Genomic DNA, 17,030 nt, shown 5'->3' with positions numbered 1-17,030 from the left:
GTAAAGTATTTTGAAGCTGTTAATGATTTATGTCTTGTATAAAACATAATATGCCATTAGAATAACTGTTAGTCAAAGGAATAAAATACAGTATATTTTCTGCTGTCACCACAAACAAAAGAAAAGACATATCGAGCGCTCTAGAGAAGGAAACATAATCAAGAAACACTTCTGTGTGGTTCACTTTTAGATGAAACAAGCAAGTAAAAAAAGACCCCAAACTAGGTGACTAGTGATTTTTATTAAGAAGAAAATATTCACCTATAAATTTAAGGCCATGTTTAGATCACTCAAAATCCAAACTTTGGCACTATGCAAAAAGAAGATTCCCCGTCACATCAAACTTGCGGTACATGCATGGAGTACTAAATGTTGACGAAATCAAAAACTAATTGCACAGTTTGGTTGTACTTTACGAGACGAACATTTTGAGCCTAATTAGTCAACAATTGGACAATTATTATCAAATAAAAACAAAACGGCACTGTAGCTACAGTGCCGCTACAGTGATTTGGCCGGCGCCGATCCGGTGCAACTAAACACGGCCTAAGTAGAAGGGACTTAGAATCTTAGTGGTTGGTGCAAGCTAGACTCACTTCATGAATCAGGCAACTCAAACGAATTAAGAGAAAAAATGGCCACTGCTAGTGCTAACTAATCTTATGTCTCCGGCTTTGAGTGAGCAGCGGACGGCGGCGCAGAGTGCACACGCACCGGCTCAGCTCAAAAAAGCGTTGGCGTGACCTGTGTACGTGTATCTGACACGTTTGGTGCGACTGCGAGTCTGCGAGCCCCGGCCGGAGCCTCCGCCCGGCCAACCGTCTCGTGCCTCGTGGTCGTGGCCAGCACGGACGCACCGGTGCCGAGTAAAGCGAGCTAGAGCTCGCGGTGTGGCTGAACAGTGGCGTCCCGGGGCCCGGGTGCTCCGCATGATTGAGCACTCAACAGTGGCGCGTTGCATGACAGGAGAAACCATGCTCTGCAATAGTGCCTCACCTGTCACTGTAGCTTCAGCAGTTGGCCGTACGAGTAAAAAGTCTCGAGACCCGGTTTTGAATGCTTCCTCCTCGGTCCAAAAGGACGTAGTTTTGGGTTTGGGACCTGTTAACTTTAAACAATCAATTAGCTTTATAAAAATAATGTCAATATTTATGGCCCTGCTCGCTTGATTATCAGCCTTGATTATCAGCCATGATATATTGTCTTTCTCTAATAATAAAATAACATCAGCTGGCATATCAGTCGCAGAAACGATCAAACGAACATGGGGTATGTCTTTAGAGTTTAGATAGATTTTGCTATAAAAATGTATTTTGTAATTAGTCACATTCGTTCTAGCTTTTTTTATACTGCCGTACCTAGATATATATTTTTAGATGTATAATTAATAAAATAAAAGTTATGTATCTAGAAATGTAGAACGATACATAATTTAAATTGAAGGAGTAATATTTATCAATATCATAAATGTCCGTACTTCTTTTATAGATTTGTTGATTATATTTAAAATTGTTTGATTCTTGGGAAACAAGAATTATATATTTTTAGGGCGGGAAGGGGGTATGTATCTGCTCGTGTGTGTCATGTGGCTCTGAAAATTCTGAATTCCGAAACGGGGAAACGGCCATGGTCCATGGATATGCTTTTCTGTGTTGAAAATGGAATACATCGGTGGAGTAGTATTGCTAAGCGGTTCTGAAAAAAGAATAATTAGATCTATACCCTTGCCAGTGCCAGTTCTAGGATTTTAAGAGCCCTTTGACGATCCCGTCGCAATGGTCCCTCTTAACCATGTATAAAATCTTATAATATATAGACACTAATTTTAATTGTAAAACGAAAGCAAATTCAATAACATATTTTTAATTTAACATGTCTGATAATTATCGAGGAACGATGTAGACTGAGCAATATATTTGTCGATGTATAATAATTATCGAGGAACAATGTAGATTAAAAAAATAATATATTCGTTTTCTTTTCTCACCCATAACAAATGTTTCTTAGGTAACATTTTAAAATTCTAACACCTAAATTAGAAGAAAAATATGACTATATAGGTACACAATAGTAGAAGTCTGGAATATTATACAAATAATTAATTTGGATTAAAAATAAAAGGAAAAAAATACCTTGGGCCTAAACAACTGACCAGTGATCAAAATTCGTAAGAAGCCAAGAATCAAGATGTCGTCGTCGTGGAGCCCTGCCTGGTCGCCGTCCTCGTGCGAGCTCTGCGTGTGTAAGGCGCACGTCGTGAACTCACGATCAGAGTGTGGTATTTGCTGTATGACTCTTCGCCTCCTCTCTACCCGAGGGCCATGGGGAGAGAAAACTAGGAAAGAAATGTCAACGTTGTCTTTTTGGGTCACATGGCCAGTTCTGTCTCTCTTCTCATTAGTTTACTAATGTCTAATGGACTATAGGATCTGGGGGTTTCTATACCTGGGCTTGAGCCCCTCCTCCGCTTGGGCCCTCGGCCGTCGCACCTCGTGCCCTACCCGTAGGGCCGGCACTGACCATTACAAATATCATGTTTTCGAAATACGCTACTATTATTCATCATATAGGAACAATCAGCCTGTTCACTTGTTGATTTCAGTCAGGGCTTATCAGCCATGGTATAGTATTTTTCTCTCACAACAAACCAGCACCAGCCGGGCTTATCAGCCCAAAAACCAACCAGCGAAAAAGGCTGAATATCACTATAATTTAGTGTCCATTCCAATCGTGCCATTTTACACGCCTCTAGAAAATAGCAACCCTAAACTCATGTGCAGGCTATGTATCCCACATTATTTTCTATGGTAAAAAATACCCCATTTATTCCCTTCCTCTCCATCTCATCCCCTTCATCTGCTCAGGAAACCATCTCCTTCCTTGCTTTCTTCTCATGGCTAGGCGACGGCCATGGTCCCAACCATTACAGCTTCGTGAGCCTGTGCCGCGTGCACTCGGCCTTAGCGCGGCGAGCGGATAAGGATTCGACCCTCTCTGTGGGTGGTTTCCTGCTACTTGTGAGCGCGTGGGCAGCGAGGGATGCCAGGAACGAGGCTCGTGAAGTGGAGGCAGATGAGCAAGATGAGGCCGACGAGGTGCGGGGATATGATGGCCTTGATGGGATTGAATTTGTAGCGCACGAGGACGTGGGGGCAGGCGAGGTGGTAGATCTTATCGACCATTAGGAGAATGGGTTCAAGGACGTCGTGGTGGATGAATTTGAATTGCAGGTTGCTGAGTTGAGGGTGTAACGTTGTCTTTGTGGCCCATGAAGTTGTCGACGACGATGATGCTGTCACTGTGGGCGAGGAGCTTGAGGAGGCGCTGCCACGAGGGATTTTGCTAGCGGCAGCGGTAACGATATTGGTAGCGGAGGAGGGTCCGACGACAAAATGTGGGATGAGGGATATGTAGAGGAAGGAGAATGATGAGGCTTAGGGGAAGCCAAGGAGGACGAATAAAATGGCACGGTGTATAGACAATAAATTATAATAATGTGGTTCAAAAAAAAGTTTGCTAAAGCGCTAGCTAAACCTTCACTGCTAGTGCCATCGGTGAGGCAAGTTTATCTTAGACAACTGCTACACTGTCTCGCTATAGATTGAGACACTTTTATCTTAGGCAAGTTTGATTAAGTTGGCAAGTGCTTGGTTGGCAACTAAATTTTAGCAAATTTCTTTTAGGCTCCACATGTCATAGAATGTGGCTTCAAATTTTCTAGCCACACTTGCCTAAAATCAGCTGTGGTAATCTATGGCTATGTATGCTAGTAGTAGCTGAGAAGAAAGGCCGGTGCTTGCTGCCGAGACAGCACCGGCGGGATGGGCGTAATAAGTGACAAGAGTACTCGCTTACGAGTCTGACCCAGAGAAAAAGGAACAAGCCCATGCTAGCAGACGTCGTCTTCGTCTCTCCCCCAGCGTAGCGTAATGGCGTATCGTCCTGTTCCTTGCTCGGACGTCGCCGGCCGCCGTTTGCGTCCGCTTTGATCTCCGTTCGTTTCTCTCCAGACAGAGAGGAGAGGAGAGCCCAAACCGAAAGCAGCCAGCCAAACAGAAGGAGGCCGAGACCGCGAGAGCGAGAATAAAAAGGAGGGGGCCTTCTTTCGATCGATGCCTGCCTGCGCTGCGCTGCGTGCCTGCGTCCCAGCACCAGCCGTCCCAGTCCACCTTGCTCGCTCGCTCGCTCCCTCGCGCTCCCTCGCTCAGATCTAATCATTATTTAATCCTTTTTTCCAGTCTCACATGAGCACTCCCCACTCGTCCTCCACCTCCTCCGTCCCCCACCGCGCCTCCCCTCCCCAGATCCCTGCATCCCTAACCCTAGCTCCCACGGCGTCCTCTTCCTCGCCGTCCTCCTCCTCCGCGTCCGGCATGCGGGACGCGGCGGAGGACGACTCCGACTCGCCGCCGTCGCAGATGTCGGAGGACGACCCCGGCGGAGAGGGCGGCGGCGGGGACAGGTGGGAGCCGGATCTGAGGGGCGGCAACAACGGCGGGGGCGGGAGGTGGGCGCCGCCGGACCAGGTGCTGGAGAACGTGCTCGAGACCGTGCTCGAGTTCCTCACCGCCGCGCGGGACCGCAACGCCGCCTCGCTCGTCTGCCGCTCCTGGTACCGCGCCGAGGCGCAGACGCGCCGCGAGCTCTTCATCGGCAACTGCTACGCCGTCTCGCCGCAACGCGCCGTCGAGCGCTTCGGAGGCCTGCGCGCCGTCGTGCTCAAGGGCAAGCCCCGCTTCGCGGACTTCAGCCTCGTGCCATACGGCTGGGGCGCCTACGTCTCCCCCTGGGTGGCCACGCTCGGGCCCGCGTACCCGCGCCTCGAGCGCATCTGCCTCAAGCGGATGACCGTCTCCGACGACGACCTCGCGCTCGTCGCCAAGTCCTTCCCCTTCTTCAGGGAGCTCTCGCTCGTGTGCTGCGATGGCTTCAGCACGGTCGGGCTCGCCGTCATCGCCGAGCGCTGCCGGTACGTCGCCCTATCACCCAGCTTTTGTATGTTTTGCTGCACACGGGCTGTGAATCTAAGCGGCCTTGCGGTATCCAGAGGAGTATTTTACCAGCTTTCCTCGCTTTCGGAGGGTATCATACTATGCCATTCGTACATTTGTTCGATCCTAGCTGCACCACGCAATTCCGCCTTATTTAATGTGTGCGCGCCTAGCCCTTTACGCTTTTCAGTTTTATGGACGTATTGGTTGGTTTCTGATCGCTACACGCCTTCCTGTGAAAATTACCAGTAAATCGATTATTTATTGTGCTCGACTTTCTGATCACCGGATAGTGACACCTGCTACTGTCACAGCCGAATCTTGCCATAGGAATTACCCCTTAGGTCCTTGGCAGAACAGTCTCGTTAATTAGGCCTTTGAATCTCAGGTGTAAAGTTTCGAGGTGTCGGGTGTCACGTGTAGGTGTCACGTGGGGTGTTCGGATAATAAAAAATAAATTACAAAATCCGTCACTAAACCGCGGGACGAATTTATTAAGCCTAATTCATCAGTCATTAGCACACGTGTTACTGTAGCAGCGCATTGTCAAATCATAGACCAGTTAGGCTTAAAAGATTTGTCTCGCAAAGTAGTCGCAATCTGTACAATTAGTTATTTTTTTAATCTATATTTAATACTATATGTATGTGTCCAAATATTCAATGAGATATGGTGTAAACTTTTGGGAGGAACTAAACAAGGCCTTAATTGGTTACACTCAGGTTTGGGGTACTTCCAGTTGCACGCTGTCTGGTCTTCCTTATTGGGGAATAGGAGCAGTAATAGCAGCATTTAAGTGTAGTACTGGTATCTCACGCCCACGGTTGGTGCTTTTGGTTTTGTAGGCTTCTTCGCGTGCTGGATCTGATTGAAGATTACCTTGAGGATGGAGAGGACGAGCTGGATTGGATCTCCAAGTTCTCAGAGTCCAACACCTCTCTGGAGTCACTTGTCTTCGACTGCATCAGCGTCCCCTTCAACTTTGAGGCCCTGGAGGCACTTGTTGCACGCTCACCGGCTTTGCGCCGGTTGCGTGTCAACCACCATGTGTCAGTAGAGCAGCTGCGCCGTCTCATGGCAAGAGCACCCCAGCTCACGTACTTTGGAACCGGTGCATTCCGATCTGAGGGTGCCCCCGATGGGGGCTTGGCTGTGACTGAGCTTGCTACATCTTTTGCTGCAGCCAGGTCTCTCGTTTGTCTATCAGGTTTCCGGGAGGTCGATCCACAATATCTCCCAGCGATCTACCCTGTCTGTGCCAAGCTCACCTCACTAAACTTCAGCTTTGCAAACCTAACCGCCGCAGAACTCAAGCCAGTTATTCGCAACTGCACCAATCTTCGCACTTTCTGGGTGAGCCACCTACCAGATTTTCGTTGATGCATATACCGGTTTTTATGTGCGCTGACAACTAAGATATAGACATTGATGTTCAATTTGTTATTCTAGGTCCTTGATACTGTGGGTGATGAAGGCCTACGTGCTGTGGCTGATACATGCTCTGATCTCCGTGAGCTGAGAATTTTTCCTATGGATGCCTCTGAAGATTCTGAGGGTTCGGTCTCAGATGTTGGTCTTCAGGCAATCTCAGAAGGCTGCCGGAAGCTAGAATCAATCCTCTACTTCTGCCAGCAGATGACAAATGAAGCAGTAATTGCTATGTCGAAGAACTGTCCTGAGCTTGTAGTGTTCCGCCTCTGTATTATGGGCCGCCACCGCCCTGACCGAATCACTGGGGATCCCATGGATGAAGGTTTTGGCGCAATTGTGATGAACTGCAAGAAACTCACCAGGCTTTCAGTCTCTGGCCTGCTTACTGATAAAGCCTTTGCATACATTGGAAAATATGGGAAGCTAATAAAGACCTTGTCTGTTGCCTTTGCTGGGAATAGTGACATGTCCCTCCAATATGTATTCGAGGGATGCACTAAGTTGCAGAAGCTTGAGGTCAGAGATAGCCCTTTCAGTGACAGGGGGTTGCTCTCAGGAATGAACTACTTCTACAATATGAGGTTCTTATGGATGAACTCATGCAGGCTAACTATGAGGGGCTGTAAAGATGTAGCTCAGCAAATGCAAAATTTGGTGGTTGAAGTAATTAAGGACCACTATGAAGATGAAGGGGAGGCTGAGATTGTTGACAAGTTGTACTTGTATCGGTCACTGGCAGGACCAAGGAATGACGCTCCGCCATTTGTTACCCTCTTGTAGGACTGCTATTGGAAGAACAGCCCTGCTGTACCCACGAACATGTTTGTTGTATTATTCCTTATCAAGTTTTCAGAGCCAATGAGGGAAGCTTCCTGCGGATGATTTTCAAGTTGCTGCAGGAGCACTCCATGTAAATCAAGTAAGAAGCTGCCGATTATTCTCACTTGATCTGGCATGGCCAGCATACAGAGTTTGGGCAGTTGAGAAGCACATCCAGAGCGAGACATCTGATGACCTCACGGCACTAGTCTTACAGTATAGCAATGATGGGTAGTGACTGATTGCACAGGAACTGACTGCACACTGACTCCAGTCAGTAGGCTTCGGATGATTCTTGGCACTCAAGTCTCCAGCTACTTGTATCTTGCCATCTTCCGTTTCATTTTTCTGCTCAGACCAAGGAATGGAAGTGCTGCCTATGTCCGAAGCTTCAATGCTCCACCGGCCATTACTTATGTTTTAGATGATCCAAAACTCAGATTCCGCTATTTTTTTCTCCCTTTTTTTCATTGTTTTTAGCACTCATGAGTTATTTTTGTAGACGACCTGTAGACCATTATCCCGTTTCTTCGTCTCCACCCTCTCTGCTATTTTTAATCAAGAAGCTATTGGAGGAAATTTGGAATTTGATCGGCATTGCTTGGTTTTGCTCCCACTCTCGCTGTGCTTCTTGTCGACATCACTGTTCCATTGCTTCCCATGATCATACTCCTATATGTCCTAGACCTCGACAGCTCTATCGCTATAATAAACGCCCGTAGCCTGTGTGTTGAAATTGTAATCATAACGATAGGCCCTACCAATGATTTGCTCTGATAGTGGTCGTCCTTGTTTCATGTAGAGCCTCATGACATCAACTGCCCTGATGGCCGTCTGTTTTTATTCTGCTGCTTTTGCCCCCGGCGCCTTTCAGGATCCTGGAGGGGTCGTCATGGCAGCCCCAACACCGCCACCAGCTGACTGGCTGATGCTGAGAAAGGTAAACAGTAGCAGTAGTAGTTTTCTAACTGATAGTGGTGGTGGGAGTTGGAGTTCCATTGCTGCATGCTGTTGTACACCCTGTTGAGCACCACCACCATCTTCCATCTGCGTGCTAACCACTAACGTTGCGCTCCGAAACCAAACCAAACCCTAACCAGTCGTCGCGAATAGTTAAACAAGGATGTGTTGTCTCTTTATCATGGACGAATTCGTTCTTTAGATCTCTGCTGTGCCTGTGCCATCCAGGGCTGAGAGCGAGGCTGGCAAGCATGTGGTTTGTTTCCTGGGGTCACTGCACCTCGCATTTGTTTTCTCCAGGATCCAGTTCGATCTGCCCGGTTTCTTTTCTTTTATATCATCAGCTGCATCTGGGGGGCGATCCACCGATCTAGATGGTTTTTTTCTCTGATGATTTGAGATCCCTGGGCTGGGCTTCATAGATCTCAGGTTCTTTTAAGGGTTTTCCGGTATGATACCATGCCTTGTTTATGGCGAGCATCGTGTCTGTCATTAAGAGGTTGTCGGCTTCCTCAGGGCGCCGATTAGCCTTGTTTTGTTTCGCTTGTGAGTGCTTTGGGAGAGGCATCTGGTTTGGGAGAATCGGGCTGCCCAATATACCATTTCTTTTCTTGCCGGCATGAAGGAGAGCTCGTCACGAGCTTGCCTAGAACCGGCTACAGATGCCGTGTGTACGTGTGTGCCAAACCGGAAGGTGGTGGGCGAAACGAAACCGAAGGGAAGTTTGGTGCTTGGGATACTGTTAGCCTGTTTGGCAGTTTCCTGCTACAAGCAAGTCCCGCGATGTCTTGCTTTTGGCGGTTTGGTCGGCCAGCATGTTCGTTTCAGCAAAACGATCGTTGATTATAAACCAGAAGTACTGCTGGCTACTTTAGTGTGAGAGAAAAATACTATTATAGCTTATAATCTACGATCGTATAAGCCGAAACGAAAAGTCTTAGATCGCCAAAATGGTGCAGGTGCAACGTGCTCTGGTTGCTCAGCTTGGGTGCCATTTGTCCTTGTCGACGTGCTACTTCGGTCTCAGATTTCGATTGGCGTCGGCCAATGAAGCTTCAGTAAATGCCGAGGATGTTTGGCTTGGTGCGGCATGCCAGGGTTCTGCATAAATCGAACAGAATTAAGTTGCTGCAGAAAAAAAAACTATATTTTACAGGTGCTAGTGTAATAGTAATGGTAATGACTCACCAGGTCAGTCGATATGTATGTACAAATACAAATTAATTTAACGTATCATTTATGTATCTTTTTTTATAATAACAAAATCATCTCACACGGAAGGAACTTAATGGTTGCGTACAAACAACGGGAATCGGAGTGGATAGAACCTACATGGTGATCGGAACGTACGACGTCATCGATTTCCCGTGACACGGTCACATACAGGGTCTGTTTAGTTCTTCATTTTGGCTAAAAAGTTTCGCTGTTTTATCCCATCTTTTGACAAAATGGATTTAAACATCATACGTAAAAATAGCAAAATTTGGGCTGCAAAACTTTTGGCATTTGGGATCTAAGAGGCCCAAAACTGGAAAAAAAACACCTTGAGAGCGCATGCTGTATGGTTAAAGTTTTGCCATGCATCTAAACACCAAATGCCAAAAGTTTGAATAGCAAAAATTTTGCAGCAAAAGATTAGAGGCAAAAATTTTACCGTCCCAAAAGCATCTAAACACCCATAGTAGATAGTTGCATTCATCAATGCTCCTCTCTCCATCCCTATCACGGGATGCCAATCTCGTTAGGGCCGATGGGATTTTTTGAGATAAATTTCGTAGGAGATGGGTATTAATTAAGCAGAGTTAAGCCGTTACGCTGTGATTTGACTAGTAAGGTCACGCAAAATTGCAATTTGAGTGCAGTTGGGACCTCCGAAAGAGCACTTCGCAGATATGTACCAATCCATACATGTCATCCAGAAATCTCCAACTTTTCGAAGCACCGGTTCGTCTGAACTCATCGGTCATTTCGTTGGTCCTGTCAACTATATATCAACGATATAGGAGTATGTATATATTACAGTCACCCTTGCGACGTAACCTCAAGACTACATAAACACAAACGACGACCTTTTTTTCTTCTCCACGTGAAATGAAATGAAACCCTTATCCAGAATTCTCTCCGGCTACTTTTCACTCTCCCAAGTCTCAACCCTCGATCAGTCAGTCAGGCTGTGTTAAGTTGGGTGAAATTTAGGAATCTGGTTACTATAGCACTTTCGTTTTTATTTGACAATTAGTATTCAATCATGGACTAATTAGGCTCAAAACGTTCATCTCGCGATTTCCAACTAAACTGTGTAATTAGTTTTTTTCGTCTACATTTAATGCTCCATGCACGTATCGCAAGATTCGATGTGATGGCTACTGTAGCACTTTTTGGGAAAACTTTTTGAACTAAACAAGGCCTCAATCAACAACCAGACGGTAGGAAAACAGTGTAGGCCACAATCATTTTGTTGGTAAACCCTTTTAAGGTCTACCAGACGGTAGGAAAACAGTGTAGGCCACAATCATTTTGTTGGTAAACCCTTTTAAGGTCTACCTGTGACAAGCCAAAAATAATCTTGGCTTCACCCTTGTTCGTCACCTCATCGCTGTCAAATCTCGACACCTCACACACAGGGGTGCCCATGATACTCACACGGCTCGCGGCTGAATGCCGCAAAGCCTGTAAAACGTAGCAGCTCGCTGTCTTTCGCCTAGCAGCAGCATCTACCGAGAAAGATGACGAAAAAGAAAATACAGTGAGATCTTGGAACGGGACGAGCTGCCTAACCACGATAAAGGCCCATGCCAAATGCCATGCCCACAAGGCACAAGCGAAGAAGCTGCGCACGTCCCAATCGCAATCGGCCACGCATCATTGCTTGCCGCTCACCAACGACAAAATTTCGCGCCCGAGTCTCCCAAGATCTCAGTGGCTTTTGACGAATTCATGTGGATCGCAGGTGGCAGTCGGGACAGCTCTGCTCTGTAGTGTCTGAGGTTGATTCATTTGTGGCTTTCAGAATCGTGATTGCGGCGTCGAATTTCCGGCGGCGAGGCGAGGCGACGGTCGTTGGATCGGCGCTTGTCGCGTTCAGATCGGAGGACCACGATTTTGCCAGGAGAAAAAAATGTTTTTTTTTCTTGTTGTTGTTGGTGCTACATGTATTAAAGCCGGTTAAAGCTGATTTATTATGAGAGAAAAATATATAGATTTTAGTTGATAAGCCGACTGATAAGTTCAAACGAAGAGACCAAGTACTTGAGTAATGGTGCTGAGATCAGTCAACATCTGGTACAATTGTCGATCGATCCTATGCAATTCCTGTCCACTCCTTTGAAAAGCTTGTTTTGAAAGTGGCGGGGATGAATATGCACAGTATAGCGAGTGTGATACTATATATAGCTAGGCTCTGAATGGCGCCACCGTTACTCCATCAGAGGTCGCGATCAAAGGATCCCTGGAACAACCGATCATGCGATAAATATCTCGTGGTCGTGGCGCCCAAAGGAGATGATTTCGGCCGTGTTTGGTTCCTACCGTCGCTCCTAAAATTCCTGTCTCATTGAATGTTTAGACAAATACATTGAGTATTAAATATAAACTAATTATGAAACTAATCACACAACTTGTGACTAATTTGCGAGACGAATCTTTTAAGCTTAATTAGTCCATGATTTGACAACGTGGTGCTACAGTAACACATGCTAATGACAGATTAATTAGGCTTAAAAAATCATCTCGCAAATTAGCCTCCATCTATATAATTGATTTTGTAATTAATCTATATTTAATACTTCTTATTAGTATCTAAACATTCGATGTGACATGAATTAAAGAACCAAACACCCCTTTCTTGTTGGGAGAACAGGCTTATTACTGTGTATGTAATAAAAAAATTGTTCAGGGGTGGTTGATGTACGCATATATGGTCAGAGAAGAATAATTGGTTTTGTTTGTGATGTGGTTGTTGTTTGGCAGCACGTAAAGAGAAGCTTCCTTCCTCGCGGAAAAGTGGTAGGGAGAAAAAGAAGAAAAAAATCTGGCAGTGGAATTAGGTACTCCTCGTCCTAACGGTGCTATTCATTCTATCACAATTCACATGGGCGGTAGACTTGTAACATGCCAGTTGCCAGCAGATGAGGACAGAGCAAGCCACAGCGTTGATGGCACGAGGGGCTGCTGCCTTTTGACGATTGGAAAGGCAAGTCATCAGTCATCAGGCAGGCAGGGTAATCACTTGCCTTCATCACTGGCGCGCACCGATCCCTGCCCTTCGGTTCGGCCACGCACGACACGTTACACACGTACTACGCCGCGCAGCGGCAAGGGCAGGGGCGCGGCGCACGTTGCCGCGGCCCCGGTCACGGTCGATCGGTTCATTTCACCTCTAGGGGCGTCCGAGCCCCCGCCCCGGGCGCTTTGGCCGTGGCCCCCCGTTCCGTATCCTCGTGCACCGCGAGCCGGCAGGTGGACGCGTCGAAACGCCGCGACCCTGGCGTCCACGAGTCGGCGAGGAGGCCGTGGCCCGCGGGGATCTGCCTGCCTGCCTGCCTGAGGTTGCGGCGGCGACCGAGCGATCACCGAATCCGGGGCGCGATCTTTGGACGTGCCCGACGCACGTACGCGGCCCCTGGTTCGTGTGCCGGTTTTTCCACGCCCTTCTTTAATTTCCATGGCTTTTTGCTTGCTTGACCTCCCCGCGTAGGGAGGGACGAGGAGGACCGCGTAGATTTCTCCTCGGCGCCTCGCGGCCGTCGTCTCTCTGCCTCGCTCGTTCAAATCTTCTTGGGTCCATGAGTCTCCTTCATGATATGCGCCTCTTGACAATTGATGAAAAGGACTGATACGATCACGACAAAATCCGCGTATGCATGCAATACGTTATGCGTAAGGTACAATGTACAGACTACCCTGAATATTTCTACTTTTGATAAAGTTCGAAAACAAAGGAGCTGGGGCGACTGGTCGGCAGTGCTGAATTTGGCTGTCCTGATGACTCATTCCCGAGAGTTCGCTTGAACTTATCAGCCTGACTTATTAATCATGGTATAATATTTTTCTCTTACAGTAAATCAGCGAATATTACTTTTCAGCAAAGTGAACAGTCCCAAGGCAAGGCTGAAAAGTACTGTTCGCTGATTTGTTGTAAAAGAAAAATATTATATCATGTCTGATAAGTTAGGCTGATAAGTTCAAGCGAACAGTCCTGAAGATAGCGTTTGCATAATGGATCGATGCGGCCAAAAGCGACGAGGGCGCAGTGGCGTCCTCGTGATCGGAAGCGAGATTGTTAGCATCGGAATCACAGCGAGCAAAGGAGCGAAGGAAACTGAGTGGAGGACAAATTGGGGGCGCCGAGGAGACGGCTCTGTGGTCGCGCTGCCTCCATGTGAAATCCTGACCGATTACGCCCCCCAAAAACCAACTTGTTCATGAATGAGATCGGAAATGCTGTAGCGAAACGAAATATTATTCTTCTCTCTTTCCATTTCTTTTGGGTGGTGGCCACGAGTGAAATGTCACACTCGGTTCACAGAAGACTAGATTCCTGTCGAACAAGCAAAGCAAAACCAAGTGCCAGGGAAACCCACGATGGGCCCGATAGTCTTTTCTTGAAGGCGATTTGCTAGCCCATGTCAGACGAGCAAATGACGGCCCATCTCGAAGCAGAGTACTACTACGGACTACGGAGGTAGAATTTTCCTTTTAATCGGAGCCTCATTGCTTAACTTCGCACGATTAAAATCAGAATACAAGAACACTTACAGATCGAGGTGTCTCAGAAGAGCAGATGCCGGCCCATCTCGAACCAAAGTACCACGGAGCACGGAGGCAGGTTTTTCTTTTTGCAGGATTACAATCAGAATGCAAACATAGTTTTGTACAGATCGAGGTACCCCTAACCATGGCACAAGAAGCTTGTTTCGCATATACATATGTGCAGCCTTATCTACCCTGTACTCCTAAAGCTATATACCAACCCCTCCCTCACAGATCACTGTTTACCAACAGTACCCTTTTACAAAAGCACTTTTTACCAGAACAGTAACGGATCCCACCCTATAATTAATTATTAATTAGTTAATACTCTTAAAGCTATGTACCAACCCTTCTTCACAGATCACTGTTTACCAACAGTACCCTCTCACAAAAAAACACTTTTACTAACGGGATCCCACCCTATAATTAATTAGTTAATCAATGCTCCTAAAGCTATATACCAACCCCTCCCTCACATATCATTGTTTACTAATAGTACCCTCTCACAAAAGCGCCGTTACCAGAACTGTAATGGATCCCATGAACAGTACCCCACCCAATATGAACAGTACGTACCCGTTAACAACAGTGGCCCCGTTCGCTTCACTGAAAAAACAAGCCGAAACCCTGTTCCGGCTGATTTGTTGTGAGAGAAAAAACACGGTTCCGGCTGAAAAAACAAACTAAAAGGTACGATTATAAGAGAAGCGAACCGGACCAGTACATACCCGTTAACCATTAACGCCCATTAATCCGTTTGCAACAATATAAACCCGTTTCAAAAAAAACACTTAGCCCTTGTTTAGTTCGCGAAAAGTTTTCCAAAAAAATGCTACAGTACCTATCACATCGAATCTTGCGATACGCGCATGGAGCATTAAATGTAGACGAAAAAAAATTAATTGTACAGTTTGGTTGAAAATTGCGAGACGAACATTTTGAGCCTAATTAGTCCATGATTAAACATTAATTGCCAAATAAAAACGAAAAGTGCTACAGTAGCCAAATTTTCAACTTTTCACCAACTAAACACGTACTTACATGTTAACAACGGGACTACTGTACCAACCAATGCTCCATCTTCCTTACGATGCAATACCCGACTAAGCTTTTCTTCCCCCTTTTCCTACTGCTCTCTTCTTTCAATGCTACGTACTGCTTTTTTTTAACTTATGTTTTTCCGCTACTTTTGCTCTCTTCCTTTTCAACGCTAGACACTCACAAAACAGCTAATGTTTTTTTATACTCCCTCCGTTTCTTAATATAAGCCATATAGATTTCTAAAGAAAATTCCAAAATATAAGTACGTATCAGCTCCCACGCCAATTAGTTTGAAAACATTTCCACCGTACATAGCACATGCACCAACCAATCCCTTAGATTTAGAAAGCAATCTGATTGGGAGAGAGAAGATGGCCTTATTTTCCTTTTTTTTTTCCTCGGTCTCACATCCTTCCCCAAACCATGCGTTAATATTGGTGCTAAAAACCATATAGCTTATATTAAGGAACGGAGGGGTACTAGGTTAGACCATTTCTTTCCTAAAAAAACAAGTAATTCTTTCGCATATCAAAGCAGGCCAATTCATTTTGCGCGAAACATTGAACAATACGTTATCTGAACATATTTCTCACTGTTATCGCCCGCGGCACCGCACGGGGCCCTGGCTAGTATTACATACATGAGCGACTAGCACAAGAAAGTTTGTAATTAATATTCCTGTTGAGCTCCCTGGTCACCCAGGATTGCAAGGAGGATCTACTTTCGAAAACGCTGACTGTAGCGCAATAAGAACTCAGTTATGTAACGATAAAGTAACAAATCTAATTTAACTATTTCGTCCAAGATTTTAGAGTACCCTTTCTTGCAAACTTAACTTTGATCACAGGGGGTTCAGATGGCTCGTCAGAAAAGTGGACCCAGTAATCGCGCATACGAGATATGAGTTGCATTCAGTAATTCACATGGGAAAATGGAAGTCCCAAAATTGCAGCCAACCAATAAATAACGAGACTGTCCACAGTCCACATGACTCAAGATTAAACTAAGAGTCTAAGACACATCTTCATATCTTACAAATTAGTGTTCATAAGGTCTATATCTGTTTGTACCTGCAAGGTGGAGCCAGCTGTTGGTGCAGCATTATTATGGTAGGTATGTGGAGAAAGAAAACATGTGTGCATACACGAGACTCTGTTTAAGTAAAATTTGAAGATGTCATCAAATCTCTGATTGCAAGCGTGCACAGAAACATATATACACTCTACTACAAGATAGTAAGCAAAGTATGCTCTTTTTTTGGCTAATAGTAAGCAAAGTATGCTTTGCCTCAGTTTCAGTCATCTGTTGCTCATGCAAACAGCCAAGCAATGGCCATAGTAGTATAGCAACCTGCCATGCATTCATCGCACCGATGCTCAATTATCAGGAAATTTTAAATTTCTTTTAAAGAAACTAATGAAATTTTAACAACAAATATAGATCGAGCAACTTGATACAGTTCTGTATAAAAAACAAAAAATTATTGCCATAGAAAGGTTTGCTTCTTTGTAAATGAACAAATGTTTACATGAGAATTAGTACAAACCAGGACTCCAAAATTTACAAGGGCAAAAAATAACTAAAATTCAGTAGAAGTCATTTCTATAAAGGCTGCTGGCTGTCACCCTCACAGAATTTGAACTATCGACAATTCACAGGACATAAATCCACCCAATCATCTGTGGAATGAGGAGCATCACAGGGTAAAAAATGGCTATAGGGAGTTAAGGACACTGCAGAAAAACTGAAAACTACGTCAACCAAAAACTAGAGCATGAGGGACACTCCACACAAACCAAGCACATTGAACTAGGAAATAGAGCGACAGATAACCACAGTTCACATGACACAAAGCAAAATCTCATTGAGTACATCAGTGAACCATCCCCACAATAACAGCAGAAAGAAAGAATCTAATAGGCACTACCAAGAAATTTATAAACGGAATGAGCACCTGTACAGCAATTCCCGTACCATGGCAACAAATAGCCACGTTGAGGCCATCCATATCCCAGAAGGGTAACCGATGAAATCATA

The 17,030-nt window shown here is 45.6% G+C and overlaps 1 protein-coding gene across 1 annotated transcript; it reads left to right on the top strand.

Moving 5' to 3' along the window:
- Nucleotides 1-3,744: 3,744 nt before the first annotated feature.
- LOC136478136 (F-box protein FBX14-like) lies at nucleotides 3,745-8,624 on the top strand. Its single transcript, XM_066476465.1, has 3 exons — nucleotides 3,745-4,969; nucleotides 5,837-6,344; nucleotides 6,441-8,624. The coding sequence occupies exons 1-3, from the start codon at nucleotides 4,245-4,247 to the stop codon at nucleotides 7,200-7,202; spliced, it is 1,995 nt and encodes a 664-aa protein (XP_066332562.1). The 5' UTR covers nucleotides 3,745-4,244; the 3' UTR covers nucleotides 7,203-8,624.
- The last annotated feature ends 8,406 nt before the right edge of the window (nucleotides 8,625-17,030 follow it).

This window comes from Miscanthus floridulus, chromosome 8 (assembly GCF_019320115.1).
Source record: "Miscanthus floridulus cultivar M001 chromosome 8, ASM1932011v1, whole genome shotgun sequence".
In the NCBI taxonomy this organism is placed as follows: Eukaryota; Viridiplantae; Streptophyta; class Magnoliopsida; order Poales; family Poaceae; genus Miscanthus; species Miscanthus floridulus.
The sequence above is the reverse complement of the archived record's forward strand: the minus strand, read 5'-3'. Positions and strand labels throughout refer to the sequence as shown.